The 18,597-nt window shown below is 44.2% G+C and overlaps 1 protein-coding gene across 3 annotated transcripts in view; it reads left to right on the top strand.

Moving 5' to 3' along the window:
- Positions 1-18,597, top strand: part of LOC119655320 (calpain-11-like) — a 142,810-nt gene that overhangs the window by 112,971 nt on the left and 11,242 nt on the right. For all 3 annotated transcript variants that reach the window (XM_038061158.1, XM_038061159.1, XM_038061156.1), the window contains exons 6-8: positions 7,875-8,015; positions 8,078-8,231; positions 8,299-8,585. In XM_038061158.1, coding sequence (XP_037917086.1) covers positions 7,875-8,015; positions 8,078-8,231; positions 8,299-8,585 — 582 coding nt within the window. The remainder of the gene's footprint in view (positions 1-7,874; positions 8,016-8,077; positions 8,232-8,298; positions 8,586-18,597) is intronic.

Below are 18,597 nucleotides of genomic sequence, written 5' to 3'. Positions count from 1 at the left end.
TAGTGTTCGAGCGGAAGCAGTAAAGTTTCGAAATTTGGGGGTTGCTAGCCCACAAATTTCAATTCCTGTTAGTCGCGTTTGCGATAAGCAAGGAAACTTTGGGTGTATTCTTAAGCCCTAATTTACAGAGTGACTCTTCCTATAATTACCCTTTTTCGCTACTTCGATTGGAAGACTTATCGACATTATGCTGCATGCATAACACTTTAGCTTCACTCACCAATCATAGTTCCCGTTGAAATTGCAAGGCTAAAAAGCAACTAAAAAGGACAGAAATTTGCAGCAGCCTTGAAATTTCAAGACTCTCTTGGGTAGAAACTGGCTTTTCCCCAAACGATTATCGATTGGTTTCCAGAATGAACGCTCATGACTCGATCATACTTTGCGGACCGATCTGTGGCGCGGATGTGGCGCGGCAGGATTCACAGCATTCGAAATTTATTTCGAATGTTGCGAATGCGAACGAATAGATGGCGCGGATCTATCCACTTTGCGGAGCTCGCCACGGGAGTGGAAGACCGGCGAGAAAAGTGTGCCATGAGTTAGGGGCAGAAAAGAAACACATGAAGCGAGACTCTCTTCTGCCCCTAACGAGCATACAGTGACAAAATATTAAAGTTAAAATACAAAAGTCTAAATATTACGCGCATGCAAATGATCAAAGTTCACTTAAAGAAATTCTATTAAAATGATTCATGTTCACAATGTTTGGCTTAATAATTCTCATAGGAATTAACTGTAAAGAAAGTTAAAGATCAGTTAGGTCATAATTACCACATTACCATACCACATTATTATATCACTGATTATTTCTTGCAATCAAATTTACCTTCCTTAACCTTTACCTTAAGTCTAACAAATTCTTGCGCGAGGTGATAGTCTGTATTAAAAGATATAATCTGTGGCTTATATGATCAGGTGCGCTGAAAACGTAGATCATTTCAAGGAGTTTAGAGCACAAAATCAATTTTCTGATTTTGAGCCGACTTTTTGGAGTTTCTAGCCAACTGCGCGACGCATCTAGCCTTTAAGAACAAAACAAAAGATTTAAGCGAGCAACTCTCTGAATATATTTGTAATTTTTTAATAGATTATTTTTTTTTTGTTTTGTTTTTTTAATTTCGGCTACCAAATCTAACGTGATCAATATTTCAGAATAAAATATTTCATCTTATCAAGAAGGATTGTAGCAAAATGTTTTAAACTGCACCGCCAACCCCTCCATCACCACGCCAGCACTTCGATGGCATCCCATATATGTACCCGCAGATAACCCTCTAGCGTGACAATCTCAATTTGATCGCGGCAAATGGTCCGTCCAGCCGATCTATGCATTAAAAGTGAATTCATAACAGCGACCAGTCAATTAGTGGAATGGGGTTTTCTGTTATAGTCTCAGAGTGGCTATTTAGGGTTGATTTAATCGAATCATTGTCATAAATGGCCCCATTCGTATCGACAGCCTGACCACAAATCTGTGCGCAACCCAGTCGTTCACGAATTCGATGCTTATGTAAACGTGATACTCGAATTAATTTGTATAGTCATCGCTAGCCGAATTGATTTTCAGAAGGTGATATTGAGTGTAGATTGGTTTAATGCAGTGTGAAGATATTAATATTGAAAATGTGTTTTCTACGTGGTTAGATTAATTAATTTTCGATTGGGTATTAATTTGGATTAGCAGTTAGGATAAATTGGAGGTTTTGTGGTAGATTTGATATGGTTTCACCTTTCGATGCTTCTTGTGACACCTTGGACTGGTCAAAATAGAATGGATGGTTTCAAAAATCGTGATTTTGAAGCTTGATCACTATTGAAATAATGAATTCACATCACCTTCTTGAAGGTATTTACCACTTACATATTTATTGAATCATCTTTCTAAATTGAACACAAAAAGTTACGAAACTAAAATCAGCTAAACTAAAATCACAAATTAATGAAAATAGAACCAAAGTCTTCTGTGAATTATTTAATTGGCAAAAAGTGCTTGAATGGAATACGGTTGAGAAAAAATGGCGAAATAGTTTTTTTATAATAATCTAAGGCAATGTGGTATAAACTCTTGCCGCCGCGCATATTTTAGGTGACGATTGAATTATGGTCTCAGAAGAATTCCCCAAGACCTATCTCGATCCAATCTTAGTATCTGCCATGCCAAATGCCCTGTATTAATAACACTAAGTCATCCTGTATCAAGCAAAAAAAAGAAACAATACAAAACACCATCGGATTAAATATTATTCAATTAGCTCAAATCTCGATCTACTGCCGCCCACTGCAGTGCACTTTGCGGCTTGAAGCCATACCGATAAATATCTAAAAATTTAATGGCAGAGTTTTTCTTTGCGCCAGTCGGTTAACCAGTTTTTCAGTTCCCAACAATAAATGTGGCGTATCTTTAGATACTTGCGTCTATCTGTACTCAAAGAACCAGTCATACTTCACCATCTAAGGTCTAAGTTTTGTTCGTGTTGCGTGTACTTTGCGGTAATTATAAATGACACGAGTCTACGGGGTCCCTCGTTATGAGTGAGCAGTAGACTATTTATCAATGCTGATTCCTAGAATTACGAGACGCATTTAAAATTCATAGGCGGACACATTGAGCAGCAACGGACAACATTGAATGCATGCATGTGCAACATAAGGACTTTGCTGTTGACCATATCGAACGCAGTCCAGCTTAACATCGTCCCTCAGTTGTTGGTTGCAAGTCTTCAAAAAATCTAAAATTTACGAAGGAAATATCTCAAGTGCCAAACAAAGTAGACAGCCGGTACCATCAATTTTCTCCCCCTAACTGGAGTGAATATCTTCCAAATCGATACTTTCCTCCATCACTTTTTAATCAAACCCTATCCTCTCCTCAATTCACCTGCATTCCCATAAGGCTCCAACCTCATAACACACCCACTCTCCAACTATGGTCCTAACCTTGCTTACCTGTTCCCTCGCGTTCAAATGTTACACTGACTGCAACATTGCTGCATAGGCATTCGATTGCATAACGGCAAAGCTGCACATGTTTGCAATTTCTTGAGGCTATTTCCTTTGAATCTTGCATCTTTAGAGTGAGATGCTTTTTATAGGGTGTGCAGTGTTCACTGTTGGCGAAATTGAGAATTCTTTATTGCATCTGGGCTTGAGGTGTTTGAAGAACATGAGCTAGTTCGTGATAGAATAGCACCAGATAAGGTCTATCGCTATAGTGCGACTGTGGACATCAATATGGAAACTGACTTTGTAACGGGAATTTTTCTGCAATCCCGCCTGTTGATTGCAGAAATGTTTCATAATCGATTTTCATTAAGTTCCTCACCGCTGCCCATTTCTTATAAACGAGCAAAAAAGGAAATTAATTCAGATATTTCCATTCAGATTTATTATTGAACTTTATCGACAATCATTAACTTTCAGAGTGAGCCATGAATTGTCTCATAATCAGATATTAATTAGAAAGTAAATCAATCGAACTGATTAATTAAGAAAATGCCAAGACTCCAGTATTGACCTTCCACCAACAATGTGAAGTGAACCGCTGTTTACAATTTTATCCAAACCAAACCTTTTGTGTAAAACACTGAAATCCATAAAATATCTGATTGCCCATCTTTGTTTGCGGAGGTGAAAATCTGCAAAAGATACTTTTCTATACACGCCTATGTGAGAAACACAATAAATCTACATCTGATCCCTCGCCCCCTCTGTATGTATGTAACATCTATTCTGCGCCCTACGGGACACCACGTCAATTTTGACAACCATGTGAAGTGTCCAAATTAAAAGGTATTCTTCCGTCCTCATTCATCTGGATCTACAACAATAAGATGAGAGCAACAAGTCTCCTAAAAATCTGGTCGAATAGAACAATCTTAAGCTACTCGCCTTCCTATTCAACACCGTTAGCGACGCAAGAATTGAAAAAATACTAGGAGAACTGGCCTTCACGTGCATAATATGATACCCATGGGCTACCATGGAATAACTAATGCATGCGTTACTTCTTCACTGTTACCGCTTGCTGTGTCAGATGTTCAGTGACCAGCTCAGACACCTGGTCTATACTACCGGCGACCACTGTGCCCCTTGCAAACTCTCTTGCTTTTTAATATCCTGCTTGACTTCATCATTTTATAGGATTGTGTTTCAAGGGCATAGACTTCACCCACTAGTGGTTTAGCGTTAACAATTGCTGTCCATTACGTTCCGCCGACGTCTGCCCTTTGAAATTCTAATCGATATCTTAGTCCCACAAGTATTCTGACGAAAAGAGCGCCTTGACCAACCCGACCATCAGAGTGAGGGTCCTTATTAAAGCAGAAAGTGTCCAAGATATTTAGAGACCAAGTTCCTCCTAGTATCATGTTCTAGCTAGTCTCGGGCCCGATTAACAGCCCATAAAACATTACCAACATCAATTGGAAGAACCTACTCCCAGCCCACCTCTGAACACTCTTGGCCCATTCGAAGACAGTGTTTAGAGGTCATCGCAACGCCTAAGCGTGCTACGACTTTGCTACGGTTGGAGATGTTTTTCAAACTTTTCTGATGTTAATCGAATTCATTAGTACTTATTTGAGTATAATGATGCCTCCTAAATTGGGGCTTAAGAAGTTGAAGTCGTCCCTGCTTGTCGTAAAAGGCCAGTCAAAGGCAAGTAAGAGTATCAAAATCCAAATTTCGAAACGTTAACAACGAATCGGATAGGGGATGACCTCACGCCAAAGACTTTTGGCTATCGAAAACAGTCTATGGTTGGTGAAGCACCCCGAAAATGGTATCAAGGATCAGTAGGATGCTTTCTTTCTCCAACTCGATATAAGTTGTATAATCTGGGCCTAATCGAAGTAAGATGGTGGGGCTCTGAAAAATGCTCCTCTCCCTCTTGCGGCAATGTGCTTTCGTACTCTGACGCGAATTAAATGTCGGATTATGAGAGGCAGACGCTGTCATTAAGTCTAGCGACTCCCGCCAGTTATCCGTACCGACCTTTAAATTCCTCTACTTCTTCATTTGGCGAGTATATTTGGTGAAAAAAATGTACAACCCCGTTTTGCGTGTATAAAACTCAACAAGGTTGAGTAACCCACAGCATGCGTGAGCGTTCGTAGTTCTCGCATCAGCCCTTGGTTTTATAGAGTGCAACAACTTCGACGAGGTTATTATCAATGATGAATTGAAACTGAAAATCGCGCAGGAAACGGATGTGACAAGCCTAAGGTGAGCATACAATACGACCCAAACTATGTTTGTGGCGTCAACTATGAACAGGACCGGTTTCCTGAAGAAGAGCCACCATACCATATATTATAGTGACCATCCAGTAAACCATGTGCTAGGAGTAGGTTTTTTAGTCAGCCAAAAAATGAAACCTGCCGTCATTGGCTTTGAAAGCCGGTCGCAGATATGATATCAAAATCATACTTGGGGATTTTAACAGCGAAGTAGGGAAAGAGCCCGTATTCAGGCGATACGTTGGCTCCCATAGCTTACACCAAAATACAAATGATAACGGACTGCGGATTATTCAATAAGCAGCGTCACACGAAATGGTTGTTGGAAGTACCTGGTTTGCGCGTGCGGACCACTTTCAACCAAATTGATCACGTGTTGATTGAACGCCGCCACCTCAGCAAAGACTTATCACGAACTCCGTCGAGCGAAGAATCGACTTCACAGATGAAAAAAGAAAACCTGGGAGAACCAACAAGTCTGTGAACTAGAAAAGTACAGGGAGCAACCGCACCAGGCGCGGAAGTTTTACCAACAAGTCAGCAGGATGAAGCCTTATACACATCGATGCTCATCCTGCCGAAACAAAGAGGCAAATCTGATTTCCGACAGAATGGGCTTATTGGAGCGATGATGAGCTACTGAACAACCAGGACATCGGCGAGTTGGAGGTCCCGCCAACTGAAGACGACGGACAAATACTGCCACCACCAAGTTTAGGAGAAACAGTCCGTGCAATTCATCGACTAAAAAATCATAAGTCGGCGGGGGCCGATGGAATTACAGCCGAATTGGTTAAATATGGAGGCGACCAGTTACATCAAGTGGTTCATCAACTTATGCTCAAGGTATGGGGCAGCGAATCAATGCCTGACGATTGGCAACGAGGCATTATCTGTCTCATACATAAAAAAGGAGATATCACACAGTACAGCAATTATAGAAGTATCACGTTGCTGAGTACCATCTATAAGATATTCTCCACTATCTTGCTAGGCCGGATAGCCCCATACGCCCAGAACATCATTGGCCCATACCAAAGAGGCTTCACTCCAGGCAAATCAGCAACAGGTTAGATTTTCTCTCTGCGACAAGCGATGGGAAAACTGTTGAAATATGGACAACAGTTGCACCATCTGTTCGTCGACTTTAAAGCCGCCTATGATAGCATAGCAAGGATAAAAGTATGCACGGCCATGAGAGAATTCGGTATCCCGACTAAATTAATAAGACTGACTATACTGACCCTAACCAATGTGCAAGGCCACATAAAAGCAGCAGGATCACTCTCGAGACCATTCAACATCAACAACGGTCTACGACAAGGGGATGCCCTATCATGCGTCCTCTTTAACCTGGCCCTCAAGAAAGTGATCCGTGATGCCGAAGTAAATGCAAGAGGTACGATCCTCTTTAAGTCCACCCAACTACTGGCCTATGCTGACGATATCGTAATCATGGGAAGAACCACCCGACACGTACAAACCGCCTTCATCCAGATCGAGCAGGCGGTAATGGGTGCGAGATCTTGGGCTGCACATCAATGAAGGCAAGACAAAATATATGATGGCAACGTCAGCACCGAAAACGAACCAGCCAACAAAATACAACTTTGAGACCGTTGATAATTTCTCCTATCTAGAATCGAAAATCACAACCGATAACCGCTACGATGATGAAATCCACGCACGGTTGTTGTCAGCCAACAGAGCCTATTTCAACTTACAAAAACTGTTCCGCTCGAAACGTTTCACCATAGGGTCAAAGCTCTTACTGTACAAGACAATGATCTTGCCAGTCCTCATGTATTCCTCGGAGACTTGCGTTTTTAGCAAGAGGAATTGCGAACTCTTGGCCGCGTTCGAGAGAAGAATGCTCCGAAGAATTTTTGGCCCCTAAATGAGGATGGACGATTCCGTCGCCTACATAACGATGAAATCTATGAGCGATACCATGACCGTCCGGTTGTGGATAAAATCCAGCTCAATAGGTTACGGTAGGCGGGTCACTTAATCCGTATGGATGAGGATGATCCCACCCGGAAAGTTTATAAGGCAATATCTATGGTAGAAAAAGAAGGCGAGGCAGACCCTGCCTAAGATGGAGCGATAGCGTAGGCCAGGACAGCAGACAGCTTTTAGGGATATCGAATTGGTTGACCTCGGCGCAAAACCGGGATGTCTGGAGTTCCTTATTAAGGCAGGCCTAGACCGGATACTGGAGGTTGTTGCGCCGTTGGTGATGATGATGATCCCACCATTTTCTGCAAGTACGCATATTGAGTTGGTGTTTTTCGAATGCAAGAAAGAATGAGGTCGGCATGACTCCATTAAACAGCATATCCCTTAACTAAGTCCTCTACCACAAATACAACACTTTCTCCGTTAATATTTTTTCAATTCAATTAATTATATCGAGTTATTGGCTTAAATCTTTGGTTTTAAGATCACAGAAAATCATTAAATATTTCAGAACAAAAAGTATTGCTGAAAGTGATGAAAATGAAGTGGAGTTGTTTGAAGAGAAATGCAATCAGAACATTAGTTAGCAACTCAAAATCATGGTTTAACAAATATATTTGTTTAGAAGAAAAACTGTGGATGAGTCCTATGAGAAGTTAACTGTTTACCTTTCAGGTTCCGATTTTGGCAATGGGGCCGATGGATTGAAGTACGTGTTGACGACAGACTTCCTACCCGTGACGACCGACCTGCCTACATGCACTGTATTCAAGGCGATGTATTTTGGACAGCTCTTCTTGAGAAAGCGTATGCGAAGTAAGTATTTCTCCATGGACATATCAGATGTCTTGTAAGATTCTACCATTCCTTTATTCCAGATTATATGGAGGATATGCTTTTCTAAAATACGGAAACGTGGGAAGAGCAATACAGGACCTAACGGGAGCAGTTGTTCAGAGTGTGCCACCGAGTGCACCATTACTAGGAGGAGCCGTGCCAAGATCCACGTTATTATTAGCAATATCAGCACATGTTAGTACAATTAACTTCAAATCGAAAATTCATGAGAAGCTAACCAACTTTTATCTATTCATTGCAGGACAAAGGTACAAAACGACGACGTTCAGGTGGTCTTTTACCGGAACATCCTTACTGCGTCACAGGACTTGCTCGAGTTCGAACAACAGCTCCTTCGGAATCTTCGGAAAGTAGTAATGGCGGTGCAAATGATACAAATCTAGTTCGATTACGAAGTCCTTGGGCAGGTGGAGAATACGGAGGAGTATGGTGCGGTGCATGGTCAGAAAGAAGTTGGGAATGGAATGCATTGAGCGAACGTGATCGAGAGCTGTTAGCCTCACGATCGCAACATGAAGGAGAATTCTGGTAAGTCGCTAAGCACTTGGAAGATATTACAAGTTGCTGAAATTAATACTGAATACTTTTGATTCATGCAAATATAACCAGAAAAGATATCATAGAAATTAAAAAGTAGGTCCTGGCTGCATCACGCACTTACGGCAGTTTTATTTTACATAGTTGTAAATTATTAAAATCATCGAATTTACAAATATAGCCGGTATCACCTTTGAAGTGTTTTTAGCCTTAGGTGATTTTGGAGTGTAGACTTTTCCATGTGAGGTTGCCTCCAATAGTTCACTATTGCACTAACACTGCCCAAAATATATGAAGTTAAAAGCAACAGGTTTAATTCTGCAAATGGTAAGAAGTCATAGACGAACCCACCCGCGATTTTGAGCAATTGAATGACGTCGAAGCACTGATTTTAGAAGCCTCAACAAGGAGAATTCTGTGAAAGACGAACTCTCAGCTTCAGTGGAAAGCCTGCACTCAGTATCTACGGCGCAATCTGCTAGAAAGGAGAATACAGCAACTCCCTTAATGAGAGGAACTAGAAACCTGGCGGAAGTGAACTGCCGGTGGCACTGTTGCCTAACTCTTCCAGAAAACAGCAGAGGAAGTGCTGGCACAAGGAAACTTCAGCCACAAAGGAGAGGAGACTAAATCTTACCTGTCAGCACCATTTCTTCCGCCTCTACCAGAAATAACTGAGAAAAGGGAAATCGGTAAAGTGAATGCAACTGATCTAATATCGGTATGAGGAAACAGATCCGTGATGCTCGGACACCATGAAACTGGGAATGCTCCCAGCTGACGATAACGAAAGGTGCTACGGAAGAAGACGAAGCTTCTTGGGAATGAGAACATTGGTGTTGTTGCACCACGAAATATTCAGAGTAATCAGATGCAAGAAAGCAAAACTTTCGGCAGAAGGTGGGGACAAACTAGTCGCCTCGGTGAGACCCACACTGGTCGCTGCAAACTCTTCAGCAGCGGTTTACATATTAGACTACGCTTAAGTCTACAAATATAAAGGTTGGTCAAATTAACCTGCAGTATCAAAAGCTTCTTTCTATCTATTGGCAGCAAGATTGGGAAAGTTGCAGAATAGTCTATACATTCAATTTGACAAAATCTATGATACCGAATTAGCAAAAGGGGTTAGGATTTTCTTCGGTGAAAAATCCTCAAAACCGAGAAGCTGCGTCCTGATGTCAAAATTATTAAAGGCAACAATGTAAAGACGATTCTGCTCTCAGGACCTATGTTGTAGCGGTCATCTTGAAATACGAGGTTAATTGCAAGAGAAAAAATATCATAATTGTCTCTGCTTACTTACCGTGGCCTTGTGATGAGAACGCTTAAGACGTTTTTTGAGGGAGTAGCAAATGCAGGCCGAAACAACGGTGGCTTGATACGCTGGCTGGGGATTTAAAAGCCTCGAGATGGCGAAACCAATCACGACGAACCGACCCCGCTTGTGAACAGGACAAAGGCTGAAGAAAAAGAAGAAGTAGCAAATGCAATCCTAGAAGAGGGAAGCTAAGTGCTGAGTGCTCAGAGGCTCTACCTCTCTTCAACCTCATACACGCACACATCTGGCACAGCGTGTTTAAATATTCTTTGAAAAAATTTAAAATTTTACTGTGGGGTAGAAGAACTTCCCCACGGAACAACAATGTGTTCAACCAGTGCAAAGCCATTGAACTTGATGGCCTCCCTGGCCGATCTAATTGGTTGATTGTTTATAAATTGAATTGGAAATGTGTGTTTCAGTTTTCTTGGAAATTTCAGGGAAACTAATAAATATTATCACAACTAACATTTTGAAGGAATTTCTAACCTGAAGCGAAGTGCGACAAGGTTGCATTCTATAGGCAATAGTCTTATTATCGGTAATGCCGACCATGATAGCCTTCCTCAAACAACTCGACTACGGTGAGGACATCTGTTTGCTCTCTCACCGAGTGATGAACCATGACCAAATGGCTTTGGATTTGGGAAAGGGGGGAAATAGAAATGGATAAATACTAACAGAACCGAGATTCTTAACCTGGCGACTCATCACATTCTTCCAAAATCGCATAGAAAGTGACCGCCAGTGCTGCTTGAAAACACCAAGCCTTTATTAACGCGATGGTGTGGTTGGCGCGCGATATGCCATTTAGGAGATAATGGCAACCATAAAGCATTAATAAATACACAATGCAGCTATGATTCCATAGCTTCTGGGAAGAAGGACCTGACGCCGAAGCTAAAATGGTGTGGACCACACCAGAGACCCTCGAGGGCGGCTACAGCTTCTTTTCTACGCTCCGATGGCGACGGTATTCGGGCCGCTACTGTAGCCGACTTCAATGTAGCTAATGCTGCCTGCCGAGGAGTAGCAGGTAGAGGAGAGCATCCTGTAAATAGTCGTTGACTGCAATGGCACGCGGCCTTTGAATTGTTAATCGAAAATGCCAATATAGTGGTCACGTCGCAGCACTGTGCGTCTCCATAAGCCAATCTTTGCGGGCTGTTGCTGTTGTTATTCCTTATCCTTAACGGGTAGCTTACGATACGGGTAGTGGCGTCCCTTTGGTGCTCGAACAAGGAGCCTCTAGCTGGCATAATACCTGCATCCTAAGTGCTAGTCTCAAGAAAGTTTCTGGATGAAAAACGAAGTGCTAATGGCCGATACATGCCGGGACACACTGGGAGTCCCCGGAATCGTTGACAACTTCTTATTGACGTCGATGGGGTGATGTGAGCCTAGCGCTACCAAGGTTATAGTTATGGCGTGTGTCAGGAGCCAGCTCCTTCGGGCCCTTAATCGGGTAGTGTGTTTTGAACCGGTATTGGTAGACAGCGTTACCCCGAGCGAGCGCTAATCCGTTCGTAAATTCCGAGATCAGCTAATCGTAGGTTAGGCCTCAAACTGAAGTAGGGACTTTGTTCCCGAGGGTATAACCATTCTTGATTATTGTGACCCGCTCTTTTACACACGATGCACTGGCAAAAACTTAAATGGCGAATGCAAGCAATACGAAGGAGGTATTAGTGGGATTGGAGCATGAGCTGTAAATGCTTCACTCGCCCTAGCGCCCAGCAAAGGACGCAGCAAGGGCTGAAATACCCGAGAAGACATAGGAATGCGCAAATAGAGAAGAAGACCTGCAAATTGATGCGGCACCTTCAACGAAGACGGCAACCCAGACAGTACCACGCAGCCCTATAGTTGTGGAAAGAGACACAGGGAAACTGCTGAAACTTACCAGATTATTTCAAATGTAAGTCGAATGGGAGCGGGGAAGGGGCATCTTAAGGAGACTTCACTCAGATACTCTTCAGGGCTCAAAGGAAGAAGGCGAAGAGGGGCAAGAGACACCAAAAAGACCGCTGCTTAAAATTAAGGCGGACACGAAGGATGCAGCACCAAAAGAATAGGAGGGGAGACGAAGGAGGACTAGACCACCAGCTCTGCTTATTAAGCCGACTGAAGGCAAGGCTTTTGCGGAAGCCCTCAGTGAAATCGTTACAAGATCAACCCCGAAGATAGCGGAGCAAAAGTGTCTTCCATTCGAGAAACGATGGGTGTTGGGAATCCTAGTCGAATTAAGCCCGAGGACAGGAAATGAAGTTATGTTCTGTGAAACAGTCAAGAGACTTCTAGGAGAAAAAGCTTCGATTTCCAGCCTAGAACCCACATGCTCTCTGGAATTCCGAAACCTTAACTACCTCTCAGAAAAGAACGAGTTAGAAGAGACCATCAAACACGAATGCCTGGAGGTAACCAATCTTCGGTTCGCAGAAGTGATACTCATGAGGAGGAAGCTTCCAAACAAGGAAAAATCAGAATTGGTTGGGTGGTATGTGGGATACGAACCCGGGTCACCCCAACCAAAAGCTACAGATGCTTCGATTATGGGCACACGTCTGCAACCTGTCGAGGACTTGACAGAAGGGCAACATGCCGCAAATGTGGGCATGCGGACCATAAAGCGAAAACCTGCATCGAAAATGTGAGTTGTGTTGTATGCATTGACCGTAGTGCTTCTGATGAGAACGTTGTGCATACTGTCGGCTTGAGGCGGTGTCCAGTCTTCAGAGCAGAACTAGAAAGAGCTAGGACGCGGTCAACATAATTCGCATCCAGCAATCATTCAAGAGTTGCTAGCGCAGTTCGCTGCGGAGACAAGGACCCAGCCTCATGGCGCCCTGGCATATCAGGCACCGCTGCCATCTGGGTGCAGAACGGCACCCTCTTTAGGGTCTAACACCGAATGAGTCAATACCGGACTTTCGACGCAATCTTGATGCCCTGGAGGACGCTATCTTGGGCACAGAGGGGCGGATCCTGGTCGGGAGTGACTTCAATTCCAGGGCACTTGAATGGGCCATGCGTCACCCAGCCTCTTGAGGGAAACGAATTCTCGAAATGGCGGGAAGAACAGGATCTACCCCAACGGTCCCGCGCCAGGGCTGCGAGGGAAGCATTCCAGTTGTAACTTTCGCGTCGGAGTCACAGATGGCGACTTCTGGAAGACTTCTCGGTAAGCGACCATCAATACATTACCTTCAAGATGGTTGACACAAACTCTCGGTGTGCGCTACTCGGGAACACTGGGAGGTTTGTAGAAACTCTTAGAACAGATGGGGTCACGCTGGAAGCTACTCCTGGAGGTAGTGGCGCCCAGATGACGCTGTCTCAAATTCAGTTATGTTCAGTTATGACAACGACGGCCTGCAGAGCTTCCATGCCCAGGAGGGCATTAAGAGATGGCAAGCCTTCTATGTATTGGTGGACGGCAGAAATTGCAGAGTGTCACAGACTGCGCCGCTTAACACAACGTCTAATCGACCGAGAGGAGTCATGCACTATAATAACAGAGTACAGATCAGCCAAAAGGAGACTCCTCAGCGCAATAAACAGGAGGAAAGCTCACTTCTGGCAATACCTCGAAATCCCTAGTCACGTCGTCTACGTTTTTTCGCGCATTCGGCGGTGCTGGTGGATTCAGCTTCCGTCCTGCGTCCTTAATCAGACGCTATAATCCACAGAACCGCTGGGGAGTTTCAGAATCCCCCCGTATTCCGGCTCCGCGGGACTTGCAACAGATTCTCGTTCTTCGGTCAACGTCCATTATAGCTTCCTTCAAACACCCCATTGGACTCCGGATCTTGCACTTATGGGATGTGATACACTGTCTGGCCTAAGAATTAATGGCCTTCTTCATGGGTTCCTAGAAAGACTTTGTGGTGACTAATCAATTCTTCGTCACACCATTCCAATCTGTTCCGAAATTGGAGCGGCATTAACAGCACTAAACAGCAACGACATATCAAGCCAGTTGGTGTGAAGTTGTCATCAGGTGCTGCTGAAACTTGGCCGACTGAACGAAACATTCCTGATGTGGGTGCCGGGGCACTCAAACGTCGATGGTAATGAAGGGGCTGACAGACTGGCGCGCCGAGGGCATGGATCCACAATGGTGAGAACAGAACCAACTTTTGAAATCCGGCCATCTACTGACAAATCTACTCTGAAGGGTGAAATTGCAAAGATTCACGCAGCCGAGTGGAGAAATTTGGACTCTTGCTGGCAGGCGAAAGTCCTTCTGCCTCTGGAGAATGTTCTTAGATTCGCTAAAGCCTGCGAACGCCGTAGGTGGGAAGCCATTGAATAGTCGATTCACGGGACCTAACAATGGCCCGAGTGCTTGGAGCTGCGGCTCTCCCAGTAAACTGAACTAATTAACTAATCGATTCGTTGTCCTTGCGGAAATCGGACGAATATGTGACATTGGTCCTTTGTCTCACAGTATATACTGGACGTTAAACCCAATATATTATATATGGTTGCCACTTACCCCCTCGTGGGGTATAGGACGTCAAACACTCCTACGCACCATCGTTCGCGTTACCTGGAATGTGCTTTAGCGTGTGTATTTGGGGTTGCTCCTAAGACTTTGAAGAACTACGTTGTTCTTCTGCACTTCCGCGATTGCCGCAAAATCAACGATGACGGGATCTTGACCTCTGCAATATGTAACAAAGTATCAGCCACTACGTGACAAAGTGACAAAGTGTCAGCCATCCATCCAAGATCAAGTGTCTACATTTGCAGAGAAGGAACGCTTTATCTGTTTTTTTTTTCAAAGCAAAAGTAAGTGGCTTATGTTCCGTGAATAATGTGAACGGCCTACCGTCAAGGGAATACGGGAAATACTTAATTGTGAGGTACGCGGCTAATAACTCACGATCGTAAATGCTGTAGTTCCGTAGTTCCGGGATCAGCTGCTTGGAAAAGAATCTGAACGGCTGCCCGATTTAGTTCACCTTTGGTAAGCATCGACGAATATGACTAGGAATGCATCTTACTCAGGGAATGAAAGAGGTATAGATTCCACCAGTTGTTGATTGCTGATCTGAGCAGCCTCTGGGAACCACGCAATCGGGCGTGTTCGTTCTTTGGCCCAAACAAGTAAGCGTGGCCTTCTCAGATCGTTAACTGTTTTCGAAAACGGGGAGCTCGAAATCGCTTCCGCTTTGAGTAGATCCAGTTGAATGACTTTAGGGGAGATCAGGTGGTCGAGGAATCTCAAGTACGGTTGCAAGAATTTGTCTCAAGGAGACGTTGAAGAATGCACTCGAGGTGCTCTAAATGTTCCAACTCAGAGGAGGACGCGACTAGGACATTATCGAACTAAAAAAGTGGAGGTTTCTTAGCACAGAGTGAATGCGTCACATTGCACAATCCAAAGGTCACCCTAAGGAACTCGAGGGTCCGAAAAGTATGCACAGAACTGGGCTTTGGTGATGTGCCTTGAATAAGTAAAAGATCAAGAAAACACGGCAGTTTATTATAAAGTACACAAACTAGTGAATGAGTGGAATATGGTATCGGTCTGAAATCCTCTGGGCATTTAAACATCTGTTATCGCCACAAGGTCCGCCATTGAGTTTAGGCACCGTGTGAAGACCAATGTGTGAAGAGTGCGCCAATACTTGGGGATTGTACAAGTTGAGATTCTTCCTGATGACCTGAGGGAGGTTGTGGGGTCAATGAGGGAACATCATCATCATCAACGGCGCAACAACCGGTATCCGGTGTAGGCCTGCCTTAATAAGGAACTACAGACAGCCGGAGTTTGCAATCCGTCGTCCTACGCCATCGCTCCATCTCAAGCAGGGTCTGCCTCGTCTTCTTTTTCTACCATAGATATTGCCCTTATAGACTTTCCGGGTGGGATCATCCTCATCCATACGGATTAAGTGACCCGCCCACCGTAACCTATTGAGCCGGATTTTATCCACAACCTGACGGTCATGGTATCGCTCATAGATTTCATCGCTATGTCGTAGCCTACATCCATCATCCATCCTCATGTAGGGGGCCAAAAATTTTTCGGATGATTTCTTCTCTCGAACGCTGCCAAGAGTTCGCAAGTCTTCTTGCTAAAAACGCAAGTCTCCGAGGAATACATGAGGACTCGCAAGATCATTGTCTTGTACAGTAAGAGCTTTGACCCTATAGTGAAACGTTTCAAGCGGAACAGGTTTTGGCGGCTGAAATAGGCTCTGTTCGCTGCCAACAACCGTCCGCGGATTTCATCATCGTAGTTGTTATCGGTTGTGATTTTCGACCCTAGATAGGAGAAATTATCAACGGTCTCAATGAGAGATCTGTTGTGTAAATCAACTAGCAATCTATAGTCGCACAGGAAATCTGCGCCTAAGATGGGAATACTGATAACCCACTATAATAAAGCTCCAAAAAAGCTTCCATCGAAGTTTTAGAATCGTGCCTACCTGCTTGTAACAATACATGTGAATCGACAAGGCATTAGCTGCCGCGTGTGCAGTCACAAAGACTGTAGCAGGTCGGTACCAACGTTATCACCACCCAACTGGCGCTTAGCGCACGACCACTAAAAAATAGCATTGTCAATAAGTGGTTAAGTTTGATCGGTTCGCTTATTGACAAACGTTTATTAAACTACTTCTTCAGTCTTGTAGAACCAGTCCTCATGCATGCCGGTGACAAGCTCAGTTGTTTCCGCATCCAGCCCGTCAAGTGCGTGATTAAACCATGTAGCGTCGATTGTAACCCCGACTAGAATGAATTTCGCCTCGGTTGCAAGCGTACTGTCACAGCAGCGGTTGAGGGACTTGCCTCCATTCTGTTCGTGAACATGCTATAGCGAGCGGAGCAACCAACAAAGGCAACCGGCACACTAGAGAAACGAGGACTGAAAAGACCGAAACCTAACTGAGGTGGGAAGAGGGGTTTATGGACTTCTCAAGCCAGTTTTCCACGGTGTTCCCCCCTTCGTATTCCGAATTCCACCAAAACTAACGTGGTTTTCAAAAATTGTTTTTCAAAAGCATGAACGACTTTCCCCAGAAAGTTCACATTTACGTTGCCTTTCACTACTTGGTGTGGTATAGCACATGAGCTACACCTACGCGCCACCTCCTGTGGTTACCTGAAATGCCCTTCAACTCCCCCCACGACTTCCCGAGGATCTTGCACTCCTCCTCTCTTGTTCTGGGCCAAGCGTTCTTGAGGCGACCCACTCCTCAGTCATCGTGGGAGAGTGCATTCTACTGCATGCCATAGCCCGCAATGCAACAGTTGCCCCTCCTCAATGTGTAACCTATCCACTGCCACTTCCGTCTTCCTATCACATCGCTTATGGGTGCGACTCATGTGCGCCGACCAAGTTGTTCGTTGGAGATAGTGTCAGGCAGCCTACTCCGATGACCCGACGCAGACATACTTTCGTGCAACAGTGAAGTTCACTTTCCATATGCTAGTCCCATATACCAACACAGAAAGAACACTAGCACAGAACAATCCCAACTTGATTTTAGTGTTGAAATAACTGCATTTCCAGATTTGTGTGTTGGATAACATCTTGATCGATCCGCCTGTCGGCAGAAACCACGCTTCCCAAATATACAAATTGATCGACCCCTTCAATGATCTGTCCATTAATGCACATTGAAAAACCCGTCAGAGGACGATTGGCCCGGTGAGAGAACAAACGGATGTCATCACGGTGGTGCCGGTGTGAAAGATGTCACAGAACAGTCTCAACTTGATCTTGATGTTTAGATAACAGGCAACGAAAGCCTATCTAGCCCTGTTAATGCGTTGGGACATATCCAGTTCGATGCCACCGTCGGCAGAAACCACGCTTCCTACATATACAAACTGATCAACGTCTACGATGCTCTGCTCATCAATGAAGATAGGGACAGTACGATTATCCGTCAGACTGAGAACCGTCGTTTTGTTGATGTGTATCTTCAATCCAACTCTACTTTCCTCTATTTCCAAATTCAGAACCATTTGGCTGATGTCCATGACACGAAAAAAAAGCAAACAGATGTCATCAGCGTAGTCGGTATATTTAAAGAAAGTCGTTATAGTCCATAGGGCTCCTCTACATCCTCCCGACAGGGCAGCCTGAAGAACGTCACCGATAACAAAAACAAATAATTTCGGTGATAGGATACAATCTTGGCGGGCGCAGTCCGGAACTCGAAATCCTCCGAGATTTTACCTCGGAAGAGCAAATGACATTTTACGCCATCGTATGTCATTCTGATAATAGCTATTAGTTTCTCTGGAATGCCCTTTCTGCATAAAGTACATCAGATACATTCCCTGTTCACGCTATCGAAAGCTTTATCGAAATCGATGAAGAGCAGGTGCAGCGAAGATCTAAATTCCGCGCACTGCTCCAAAATGATCCGTAGGGTGTTGATATGGTCGACGCATTAGACTCCGGAACGGAAACCAGCCTGCTCTCTGATTAGTTCCAGGATTATTTGAGCTGTTATCTTTACAGGCAGGGAACACACAGATACCTCTCCAATTTTCACACTTAAAACGGGTGCCCTTTTTGAAATCTTAACGATCATCTGCTTCTTCCACTCTCTGGGAAAGGTCTTGGATTCCTAAGATTTCCCTACGAGTGGAAGCAGCAGATCTGCAGTAACTGCAGGTGCAGCGATAAATAACTCTCTCTCCCGGGGAGACCGA

Source organism: Hermetia illucens, chromosome 4 (genome assembly GCF_905115235.1).
Source record: "Hermetia illucens chromosome 4, iHerIll2.2.curated.20191125, whole genome shotgun sequence".
Classification (NCBI taxonomy): domain Eukaryota; kingdom Metazoa; phylum Arthropoda; class Insecta; order Diptera; family Stratiomyidae; genus Hermetia; species Hermetia illucens.
Note: the sequence above shows the minus strand (reverse complement) of the source record. Positions and strands in the feature narration are given on the sequence as shown.